At 33.7% G+C, this 13,028-nt stretch overlaps 1 protein-coding gene across 2 annotated transcripts in view; it reads right to left on the minus strand.

Annotated features, from left to right (window-relative positions):
• The window catches only part of LOC115886951 (guanine nucleotide exchange factor for Rab-3A-like), a 101,150-nt gene that overhangs the window by 62,756 nt on the left and 25,366 nt on the right, over window positions 1-13,028 (minus strand). For both annotated transcript variants that reach the window (XM_030906279.1, XM_030906280.1), the window contains exon 2: window positions 5,056-5,296. In XM_030906279.1, the coding sequence (XP_030762139.1) occupies window positions 5,056-5,270 (215 nt within the window). In that variant the 5' untranslated portion in view covers window positions 5,271-5,296. The remainder of the gene's footprint in view (window positions 1-5,055; window positions 5,297-13,028) is intronic.

A 13,028-nucleotide genomic window follows, 5' to 3' on the forward strand; every position in this document is an offset into this window, starting at 1 on the left:
CATTTGAAAAAATAATTTATGATAATTTTTTAATCGCTCAATTCTATGGCAGCTGCTGCCATTATTATATGACATTCGAACAATTTAATTTTTAAAATAGATAGCCACATATTTTCTCTTTATGGCACAGTGGCTGTGGTAATCATTAAATTTGAAGTTTAGGCTATGCACATATTTTTGACAGGCAGTTTTTTTCGTTCAAAATTTTTAAATATTTTTTTTCTCAAAAACGGTTAATGTTAGATATAGAGTGGTTTATATCAAAATTTATAAAATTCTACAGGGAATTTAAGAAAATAATAAAAAATGGGGGCACCCATTTAAAATAAGAAAGTTGCTGTCAACTTCCGGTATTTCCAGAAGTGCCGCCATATTGAAAATATTTTTAATCGATAGATCTCATTGTGAAACTATGATGTGCAAAAAATCTCCGAGCTAGATGTTGTAGTTCTCTAGAAACTTCTAATGCACGCTCAGCCTGGGACACCCTGTATATAGAGTGTTAAAGTATTAAAACTAACATTCTTTTCTCTTGTTTGGAAATTGTGCAGGCGGTTTAATAGAGATTAAAATTTGTGTCTTGATATTTTGTCGAATTCAATCTCCTTGATGAGATTTTGTTTTGAAAAAATCTAATTTAGTACTAAATGTTATCACTGATGCTCAGTGCTATCTAACGGGTGCGTCTCAATAGTGGCTCACCTCTATTGATATTATTGTTATAAATAACTTTTTTTTATTTTTTCAGATAAAAAAACGAGATTTGGTATATTAGTACATATATGACATAAACTAGGAGTGATTGACGTATTCAATTGTTTTTGGCCCCTTCCTGTTTCACCGGAAATGACAACAACTTTTCATTTTGAAATAGCACCTCAGAATTTTTTTACTTAATTCCATAAGGAATGACAGCATAAGTAGAAGTAAGTAAAGTAGTTTCTTATATGGTTTATTTGAAATTGTAACATGTGGATCGACAATTTGACTCGAAATACCAAGTATGTGGTAACAAATTATTCTTAAAAAAAAATGGTATTTCCAAATATGCTAATGAGCCACCCTCGTTCCATTTGAAAAAATTGAGATATGATTAAAAATACGATTCGGGGATCTTTTAACCGGCCAGGACCAAACACGAGAAACACTATATGTTCAAATCTATTTTTCGAGGCATCTTGATTAAAAATTAGTGTTTCAGCCATGGCACTCTAGATTGAAATTTAAAAAATTATTTTTTTCAAAGCGAAAATGTCAATAGTTAACATGTGATATGTCATTTCAATTCAGAGTGATATTTTCTATCGCATAAAGTAAAAAAATTCCGAGGGTGCTGTCTAAAAATCAAAAGTTGTAGTCATTTCCGGTGAAACAGGAAGTGACCAAAAACAATTGAATGCGTCAATCAATTCTACTTTATGTCTTATACTAACATAGCAAATTTTTAATAAATTGTTTTTTATCTGAAAAATAAAAAAGTTCACTCAAGTCACTGTGTGTGTGATACAGACTCATAGTGGTTCACCCTAGAGCTACTTTTGAGACTTTAGGGGTATAGTAAATAAAAAAAATAATGCTATTTAAGATAATTATTACAAAAAATCTATTTTTTAAAAGTTTCTTATAAGAACCTGTTTTCATATATTTTGATGAGGAATCAGTACTTATTTAACACTTTAGCCAGTTAATGACATTAATCATTTTTAAAAGTTACTATTTGACTTGGATTAAGGCAAATTAATGAAATTTCGTTTATCTTGTCAAGTCTTATCGGCATTAAACGGCGGTCTAGTGGCGCACATGTTATTTTATAGAAAATATTCCAATGATAACCTATATGCACATCTCCGTTGAATATGTAGACACTTTTTTAGCGTTGAAATATGTCTCACTTATAGTAACTTTTACCTTCAAAATAGCATTCGAAACGCTAGAAGCAATTGGAGAAAATTGTAATAAATCGAAATGATAAAGACTTGCAGCTACGAACAAGACTTGTAACGCCCTGTTGCTATGAAGCGAAGCAGAATCGGACTAATGTTGATATAAAAATTAATCTTATTTTTACGTGAGGACCTCCCTACGGGATATGTTTTTGAAGCATCGTGTACCAGTGACGGATACAGGAGAGGGGTCTATGGGACTCTGTACCCCAAAAAAATATCCTTGTATCCGCCCCTGAGTTATACAATGAATAATTCTTCCGTTAGTTAATAAAAGCCCATTTAACTTTGCCTTTAAAAATAGGTCAAAGCGACGACAGTAATATTTACACTCAGGATAAATATTATTGATTAGTATACAGCATAGAGTTTTAGTAAGTTCATAATAAACGCTTAGTCTCAATACAGTCACAATATTTTCTAAAATAGTATATAGAATTTATTATTTATTATTTCAACTACAGAAAACCATTTTATAAATGCATTTTAATTGATATTTTTGGAGTAAAAAGTAGTATCTTTACATTATTCCAAAAATTAGGTCATCAAAACTCATAATTTTCTGTTAGTAATTGAACATCCGGTTAAATCGGTAGCTATCTTTAAATATAATATTTTGTTGCATATTATCTATTTTTGGAGTAAAGCTCCTTTACACGCAATGGGAATAAAAATTCAAGGCGAATTCAAGGCCCATTATCAATGGCGAAAAAATCGTCCAATTTAATGAGTCATTGGAGCGTCGTAACGCGGGTCCTATGTGAGTTAAGGGGCTGAAACTCGGAATGTAGCTATTCGAGAGGCATTTTTTCATGATATTTTGATGACGTTTTGTGTGTCAAGAAACCCCATCATCATGGAATCAAATTAAATAATTGTCCGAGTTAAATGAAATTTGGTATGTCGACAGATTTAGGGTTTCATCGAGATGAGAAATCTCGTCCCGAAGGTGTCGAGACGGGTCTCGATCATCGAGACGAGATATTAAAAAACTCTCGTCTCGATGTTTTTCTCAAAGTCAATTTCTCGATCTCGATTCGAGAGTCTCGAAAATAAATAACTGATTTATTATTATTAAAAAATTGGTGCCGGGCGGCACGTATAGCCGCACATACTAAAATATGTTAATAAAAAGTTGGTAGGCAGTTCTTTTAGTTTCAAAGTAAAGGAATTTTTTTCAATTTTTTTTATCTCAAAAACTGCGACTTTGACTGATTTTGATGTCATTACAAATTTTGTTGCAAATATTATTCCTAATCTTAAATTGAAAACCGCGTTTCGCTAGCGAGCATGAGATCGAGAAATCTCTAAAAAATTTCTCGATCTCGAAAAATCTCGAAGTCATTTCCTCGATCTCGACTCGAAAAAAAATTCTGTCTCGAAAAAAAATTCTCAGTCAGTCTCGTCTCGAAATCGAGACGAAACGAGACGAGAAATCTCGAATTTCGAGAATCTCGTGAAACCCTAGACAGTTTGGACCAATGCCAACTTGGTGTACGGAACGTGTCATGACAGTTAGTTTTGACTGAGGGGTATCTCACTTGGGTAAAAAATGTACATGTATTGCCAAAATATCATCTTTCTATCAAGCGACTGCCAATCACAGCCAAGAAGACTGCCTGTGACTGCCATGTAATTATTATAGGTGAATGCCGTAAGACTGCCAATGACTGCCAGCGACTGTCAAGAAAATGTACATGTAATTCCAGTAGTGAGACACCCCTCGGTTTTGACGTAAGAAACGTCAAAAGTTGATGTTGTCCGATTGCTACGAAATTTGATGTGTAGGCGACGGTCCCACCTGGAAAAGTTGGATACGACGTTTCGTTTACATCTTCATCAAGGCGAGACTCAGGATTTGATATTGAAGAAAAATGTGGGTCGATTTCGGCATAATTGGGCACGGGCTACAGGATGACGTCCTCGACTTTTCGAACCGATGCCTTTAAATGGACGAAATCATCAGGATTTTCATTAATTGTGGGTCGATTGGAACCAAAATCTCCCCCGAATAGAACCCGATTGGAATCGTCAGACAGACAGAGCGAAAGACGAAAGTAAGAAAAAGTTTCACTTCAAATATGCGCACATAGGGCAAACATAATTACTTTTTATAAATTCGCATAGAATTAAGAATCTCTCTTAAACGATAACATATGTATGTTAGTTCCAGTTTTCATATTGTCAGCTGAGTCCAATATGGTGGAATTTTGAAGATACCAATAGCGAATCAAACATCCATTGAAAAATTATCCAATCTCAAGAATCAAATACATGAAATTATCAAAAGCAATCAAATCTATGTTAATGAATAGTTTTCAGTGTTATAAATAACTACCGTGTTTCTGAAAAGTGGCTCATCCCTATAACATTTCTTTATTATTTTTTTTTTCTTATAAAAAACGAGATTCGGCATGTTACTTTGTGTTGACATAAATTAGGATTGATTGACGTATTCAATTGTTTTCAGTCACTTCCTTTTTCACTGGAAATGACTACAACTTTTGATTTTTAAATGGCATCTTCGTTATTTCTTTACCTTGTTCGATAGTAAATGACACTCTGAATAGAATGACACATCATATGTCACCTTTTAGCATTTTCGCTAAAAAACAATAGTATTTTAAATTTCAATCCAGAGTGCCATGGCTGTGTTACAAACACTAATTTTTAATCAAGGGGCCTTGGAAAAATATATTTGATCGTCTCACATAACATTTTTCGTGACTTGTCCTGGCCGGTAATAAGATGCCCAAATCGTATTTTTAAATATATCACAATTTTTTCAAATGGAAAGAGAGTGGCTGGAGGCTTTTTTACGAATAATTTGGTACTACACACTTGGCATTTCCATTCAAATTGATGTTATTAGCCCGGTGTTACAAATTCAAACAAATCATATGCGAAAAGGCCAAAAGTTGACATATGATATGTCATTCTATTCAGAGTGTCATTTTCTATCGAATAAAGTAAGAAATAGAGAGGTTGTCATTTAAAAATCAAAAATTTCATCAAAACATTTCCGGTGAAACAGGATGTGACTGAAACCCTGATTTATGTTATATACTAACGTAGGGGTGAGCCGCTTTTGAGAAACACCCGGTATATCTACCTATTTCTGTCGTTTATGCCAAAGCCCCTGACTTTATCGGATATTTCCCTATCTTGAAATAACTTTCTAGTTACATGGTCCCTGATGGTAATGTCCGGCTCGATTTCCACATTGTCCTCTTCATCGGACGAATACGATTCATCGCCAGTAGTACCCGTTGATCCCACTCGCTTGTGCTGATTGCTCTTGGTATTCAACTTCAAACCGGATGACATTGTTGTCGGATGATATTTCGCGTTATCTGAAAAAGAAAAATTACAATTAACCGTGTTCTTACGTAAGCCACCTCTCTCACGTACTGGTAAAGGCGGTCCCACACATTCGGATAATTTTTACAAATAATTCGGTATCTGGCATACGGGTGGACTAATATGCCTATTGGTAGTTTAGTGACAAATATTTGCACAAAAACATATATCTGGTAAATAGAAATATTCCCACTTAAAGTCGGTAAATAACCACAAAACAAAGGCGCAAATATTTGCAAAACTTTGTCTATTCAAAGAAATAAATAAATGCCTTTATTGTCAAAAATTTTTACAATTTGTAGACCAAGGTAAAGTAAACTGTTAGCGGCACGCCAATTAATAGGGCCATATCTCTTAAGTATGTTATTTCTGTGAAATAGTCTGGGCATACTAGTGCTGGCTGACATTTCAGTTTCAAATTGTCTGGGTGTAGTATTGCTTTCTGACTTGCTATTTGTTTGAAATAGTCTAGGCATAATAATAGACTAGTGCTGGCTGACATTTCATTAGTTTGGAATTGTCTGGGTGTAGTATTGCTTTCTGACTTATTAATTGCGAAGTAGTCTGGGCATACTAGTGCTGGCTGGCATTTCATTTGTTTGAAATTGTCTGGGTGTAGTATTGCTTTCTGATTTGTTATTTGTGAAGTAGTCTGGGCATCATTTTATGTATTTGAAACTGCCTAGATGTATTATTGCTAGCTAACGTAATTTCGTAAATTAGTCGTGAGTAGTATTGCTGACTGACCTTTCATTTGTTTGAAAGTGCCTGTTTGTACTATTGCTTACTGATTTGTGAATTTGTGTGAGTACAGTTTTGCTGTCTGACATTTCACTTACAAAAATTGTCTGGCTGTATTATTGGTTTTTGATTTTAAATTATTTTAATTTGTTCGAGCAGAGTACTGTTTACAGATATTTTAAGTTCTATATCTGTTTTTGAATAATACTGTTATGTGTTTTGATTCTTTATTTTCATTCTATACATATAATGATAGAGGTTTGAAACTATCTGAGTATATTTGTAGTCAGAATATGGTCGAGCTGATTGGGCCGAGAACGTCCCATTGTCAGGTTGGCCGTGTTAGCGGCACGCCAATGAATAGGGCCATATCTCTTAAGTATGTTATGTGTATAAACAAGTCCAAGTGGTGGTCTGGCGCAACCCTCAGGCTCTGAGAGGGTACCTGCGGTACGGTAACGACCCTTGTGACTCTTTACATAAACATAATAATTATTTCATAAATTGACAGATTAGTAATAATATAATCTAATATCTAACATAAACAAACAAACAAAAGAGAATACCAAACAAGTATACAAATTACATTGTCAGTCTTATTGTTTAAAATAAACATTTATAAATGTTTACAATGTCAAAGAATAAAAAAAATTAAAATAATAATAAGATTCAAAAATATTTTGAAAGTTTACAGAAAATATTATAGTAATAGCAAATATTAGACCAGTGTTTACAAGATCAAATTCGATTATCAAAACATAAGTCATTTACGGAGTAGAAAACCTTGTCAAAGTTTACAGGCCTTGTCTAGTAAATAAGATTTCAATGCTTTGCGAAATGAAGAAAATGATGTTATGGATTTGATTTCAAATGGCAGGCATTTTTTTCGAGTTGTATAATATTGAACTTTTAACTAACTCTGAGCGTGGGGTAGGTAGATAAAGATCTTGCTCCGCGTTCCTGAGTGGATAAGTGTGAAATGGTTTTTCTTGAAATACATGCTTACGTATTAGGCAAACGGATTCAAATATAAATAAGGAAGGATGAGTTAATATTTTTATTTTTTTTAAAAAAGGCCTGGCAATGTGTTCTGCTGTGAATATCGAACTGCTCTCTTCTGGAGCTTGAAAATGCGGTCAAATTGAGTCGCACAACACGCACCCCAGAATGGAGGGGCATATCTGAGGTGCGACTCAAAAAGTGCATAATAAATAGTTCTAGCCACCGACAAGTTAAGCTCCTTAGAAACAGATCTTAATGCAAAACAGACAGATCTTAATTTTTTCGACAAAGCGTCGATATGCATGTCCCATTTTAGAGAATTGTCTACAACAAGCCCTAGAATTTTACAGATTTTACGACGTCAATGGCGGTGTTGTTAAGTACAAAAGGCTGCAGCGAGTTCTTATACGACAAAGCTTTAGTTTTAGAAATGTTGAGACTCAGGAGGTTCGAATCGCATTAAGATTTAATGGTGATTAAGTCATTTGATATAATCCCATGAAGTGCCGTGACGTCCTTGTTGCTCCAAGTGAAGCTAGTGTCGTCCGCAAAAAAACATATTTTACCACTGATGTTTATGTTAGCAATGTCGTTAATAAAACAAAGAAACAAAATAGGGCCTAGTACTGAGCCTTGAGGTACTGCACATTCTATTGGCAGATTCGAAAACATTTTTAAAGTTAGCCCGTCGGTCCCAGATGAGGATTTATTTTTGATGGTATGGATTGTACTGCGAAGCTCTTTTAAAACTACGGGCGTAAAAAAGAAACTGTGTAAGTTTACATTATCATTAGAGATATATGAAAGTGGATCGAGAGAAGGACATATGATATTAGTTAAATTTTTGGCTACATTTACAAAGTAACCGTTAAGGTTCTCATGTGAGGTAGAGATATTGCTAGACGAATAAGCTTTGTTTCTCAAATCATTCACAATAGGCCATGTTTCTTTAGCAATATTACCAGAAAAAAGAGGAAAAGACCTGGCACAAAAAGAGGAGCGAAGTCTCTGATGCTTAGAACATATATACACAAATATATTGAATTAACCATCGATTGTTTTATCATAGACCTTAAGAAAACGCAAGAATCTCAGTTCTCTTAATCGTTTCTTTGCAGGATATTATTTCTTCACGTAGTGTCCTTCTTCATTACTGAGACTCCACTTTTCTTAGCAGAATTTTAAAATTTTCTGCAGACATTCCCCAATTTTTTTAAACAACCAGAAGCCTCTTTTACCAAATCAGCAAGAAGGTTTGTGGCATTATATCTAAAAAATTGTATTTTATTTGAAGATCTGTTCTATGAAAAGCTTTTAACAGCCGTACATCTGATTTTCGTGCAAATTTTCTGTTTAAAGCTTGCCAGGCCAAGGAGACCATCAACAAAACTCACCTTTTTAACAGCACTTAAGGGACATTAAATTATTCTTATAAAGTTGCAATGAGTTTTTTACGGCTATTAAGCTATCTTGTACACTAAACGAGATTCTAAAAAGAACAATTTTCGACTGCACGTCTGCTAGTGAACATTTTCAAGCTTATATCAAGCGTATCACAACATTATTTATTTAAACCAAAAACTCGTAATACAAAAATAAAGTGTCAGAACGAATGACAATGTTAGTAACTTGGCATTTTCTTACAGCAGAGCTACTTATCTTGGAAATTTGTCTTATTTTTGAATGTCTTATTTTGGAAATTTTTGGCGATCCCCATCGCACATTTAGCGATACCTAGAGGGTCGCAGCTTATACTCAGAGACAAACTGATTTAAAGAAATAAACCAATCATACACCGTATGGAATTCGATTCCAGTACTCTCGATCAGGAGTGATACACACTTGCCGCTAAGCCACGGCCGGCACTGCGTCACCTTTACCCGCAATTAATGAAAACAGTACCGTAGAAATTGTAACTGTTTTTGCTATAATGTACTGCTATTATAGCGTTAAATACATATTTTCACATGCGACAAAGGGTTAAAAGGTTAAAAAAGTGTGCGGTATTATTGTTAGTAGTTATGTATTATGCTGGTAAGTTTTATGAGAGATTTTCATACAATGCATAATTAATATTCTAATTTTGTTAGGTATAAAACTGTATTATACAGGGTGATCCGAATTGTATTCGGGACACTTTGACATTATATTCTACAGATAAAAATAAGTAAAAAAGTTCGTATAAATTTATGTCCTAAAGTGCTTCGTTTTGGAGATACAGGGTGTGGAAGTATCCTTTTTATTTCGATTTTTTCCCAATAACTTTTAAGTTATCGATCGTCGATATTTGGATAAAAATTGGTGTCTGGGTGTTTTTTTATATGATAAATTTGATTTCGATGTCAATAGACCAACTTCTAAGGACGCCACCTACATATATTTTAACTGGTTTAAAGAGTAATAACTTTTAGTCCGTACATGTATAAAACTACCGCGTGAAAAATATACAATCCACTATTTTTTACGCAAAGAGGTCTCTCTAAAAAATTCGCTACGAGTAACCGATCTCAAGATATTTGAAATGTAAATTATCAATAAACAGATATTTGATTGATATGATAAATTAGGGAACTTTTTTTAATTAAACATAATTTTTTCTAGAAAAAATTATGATAAATCCCTTACTGTTGAACCTCTGACACAAAAACCTTTCAAATTTATGATTTCAGTCTAATAACTATTTTGTCAACATGTTAAATTTTTGTCAATGATGACACGATTTTCACCAAGAATTTTACGTAAAAACGACGTATATGGATATTTTTCACTCAGTAATTTTATACAGGTACGGACAAAAGTGATTACTCTTCAAACCAATTAAAAATATGTAAGTGGCGCCCTCTACAAGTAGGAGTGATATGACATCGAAATCGAATTTCTCATGTGAAAAAACTGCCAGATACCAATTTTCATCTTAATATCGACATTAGTTAAATTAGTTGGAAAAAAGCGAAATAAAAATAAAACTTCTACACCCTGTATCTCCGAAACGAATTCTAGGAGACACATTTATAAGATTTTTTTTATTTTTAATTAGAATATTCTGCCGAAGTTTCAGGATTTGGTTGCAGTATTCGGACCACCCTGTATATTTACAATTTCGTTAAGGTACAAACAACAAAACAAACAAACAACGCTTTATTGTACAAAAAGACAAAACAGCTTCATCGACAAAGCACTCACAAACAACAAAATCACAAAAAAATACAAACAACAAAAAATACACAATACAAATAATACAATTCAAAAAAAATTAAGTCTTTAAAATTACAAAAAGAATATACATGGACAATTTTAGAACAGTACGCAGTAAATAGATATAATTTTAGAGTTATAAAATATTAAATACTTGACCTTTGACCAGTGTGTGAGATGATCAAAATTTTAAAATTCAAAATTGTTCATAATTAAACATACAACAAAAAGTCGTTTACCGCATATAGGCGCTCTCTCCAGTAGGTATGATTTTAGAGCTTTGCGAAATGCGGGAAAGAATGAAAGCGACTTGATATTCAAAGGCAGATGATTGTACATTTTTTGGCATTGTACAGTATTGAACCGTTAACTAGTTCTAAGCTCGGGGTTGGCAGATAAAGATCGTGCTCTGCATTCCTAAGTGGATAGTTATGAGATGGCCTTTCGGGAATAGCAGATATATGCTTGCGGATTAAGCAAACGAATTCAAAAATGAGTAAAGAAAGAAGAGTCAGTATTTTCAAATTTTTAAAGAAATTCTGGCAGTGAGTTCTACTGTTCAGTCCCAATAAATATCGAGCTGCTCTCTTTTGAAGTCTGAAAACACGATCAAATTTTGTTGCGCCAGAATGGAAGGTACCCCCAAGTACCCCAGAATGGAAGGGCATAACGAAGATGTGACTCAAAAAGGGCATAATAGGCTATTCTAGAGGTTGAGAAGTTAAGTTCCTTAGAAACTGATCTTAGCGCAAAACAGGCAGCGCTTAGTTTCTTTGATAGAGCTTCAATGTGAAAGTCCCATTTTAACGAGTTGTCTACAACAAGTCCTAAGAATTTCACAGAGTCCACGACGTCAATAGTGGTGTTATTAAGTACAAAAGGTTGTATAGTACTTTTATATGACAAAACTTTATTTCTTGATAGATTGAGGCATAGGAGATTAGAATCGCACCAAGACTTAATGGTCAACATCTGGGCCGCTCCAAATGAAAATAGTATCGTCCGCAAAGAGGCAGATTTTACCGCTAATGTCAAGATTTGCAATGTCGTTGATAAACACCAGAAACAAAATAGGGCCAAGTACTGAACCCTGAGGGACACCACATTCTATAGGCTTACAAGAAGACATAGACGTGTCAATCCTCACAAGCTGCCTTCTGTTGCCAAGATATGACTTAAGCCATTCGAGCGGCACTCCCCTGAAACCATAGTATTGCAATTTGTTAATTAAGATATTATGATTTACACAATCGAAAGCTTTAGAGAAATCACAGAAAATTGTAGCTGTAGAGTGATGGTTATTCAGGCTAGAGTATATATTATTAAAAAGGTCGAACATAGCATCATTTGTGCAACTGTTACTTAGAAATCCAAATTGATGGGTAGTAAGTATTTTATATTTAAGGAGAAAAGATAGAAACCTTTTTTTAACCAATCTCAATGATCTTAGATAATGTGGGCAGGAGTGCAATTGGGCGATAGTTCGAAGCTTCATCTTTATCACCTCCTTTATACAGAGGAATAATTATTGCTGTCTTAAGGCAGTTTAGAATAACTCCTTTTTGGAATGACTCGTTAATTAAAGTAGTAAGATGGTTTAATGTTCATTCAGGAAGTTCAGAGAACATTTTGAGAGTAAGCCCAGATGAGGATTTTTTTAATACTATTAATTGTACTACGGAGCTCATCTAATGCTACGGGCGTGAAGAAGAAACTGTGTAAATTCTCATTTGCTTTAGGGAGATATGAAAGCGAATCATGGGAAGGAGTTATGGTGTTCACTAAATTTTTAGCCACATTAACAAAGTAAGTGTTTAAATCTTCAGGTGAATTAAAGACTGTGCCAGAGGAAGAAGTCATATTCCTTAAGTCATTTACAATTCTGACATTGGTATTCTACGGGCACTCTATTATTCAGATTTGATCTTAAAAATAATCATAAATTATAATACCGGGTGAATCAACAATATAGCGAAGTCTACTATTTTATTTCTTTCTATCCAAAAATTTCGATAGAAGGTTAAACAACTAACTGTATCTTGTTTCAGGCAATGTTCGTTAAACAACTAAAAATTATTTATTTCGAATTTCATTTAAAAACTATATTATATAAAAATCAACAAATAAGGTGAGTCAAGGATGAAAGAAAATTCATTATTTATTTGTTTCAAAAATTACGAAAAATATAATACTCAATAGTTTCGAAGATAACACAACTTAAAATTCTTTTTGAGGCCATAGGAATGTTTAGATAAAAGTGGCAGATATAATAATATGTTTTTTATGTAATGTACTATTTTTATTTTCAGTATGTTTTAGGTATTAATTATTATATTTAAAAAACCTAATCGCGTTTATTGAAAAAATAAGAAGATACGCTTATGGGCGAAGATCGCTTGTGGGCCATTTCGTGGCACAAAACCTGTCCGAGCTGTAGCTGGCTTCTAGCGTTACCGTCAGTCTGTGCGAGAATTCCGAGATTTAGTTTAGCTCTGCGCCGCTAGTCCTTTACGGCGCAGCGGATAAAGAATACTATACCGCAGCTCTGCTTTAAGTTGACAGAGTGAGTGGTTGCCGGAGCCAGTGTTGCCGGAACTACTGTTTAATCCGTAGATTTACGGATTTTGGATACAGTACGTTAGTAATACCATTATAATATGAATTTTCTATCGAAAGAATGACGTGAGAGTTCGCTTGGAAATAAAGATAGATGTTATTTCATATGTAAAATATTATGGTAAATAAGCGAACTAAACATATTCAGTACTTATAAAAGAATTTTTATTT

The sequence above is a fragment of the Sitophilus oryzae genome, unplaced genomic scaffold (genome assembly GCF_002938485.1).
Source record: "Sitophilus oryzae breed Bouriz unplaced genomic scaffold, Soryzae_2.0 scaffold_54_pilon_pilon, whole genome shotgun sequence".
In the NCBI taxonomy this organism is placed as follows: domain Eukaryota; kingdom Metazoa; phylum Arthropoda; class Insecta; order Coleoptera; family Curculionidae; genus Sitophilus; species Sitophilus oryzae.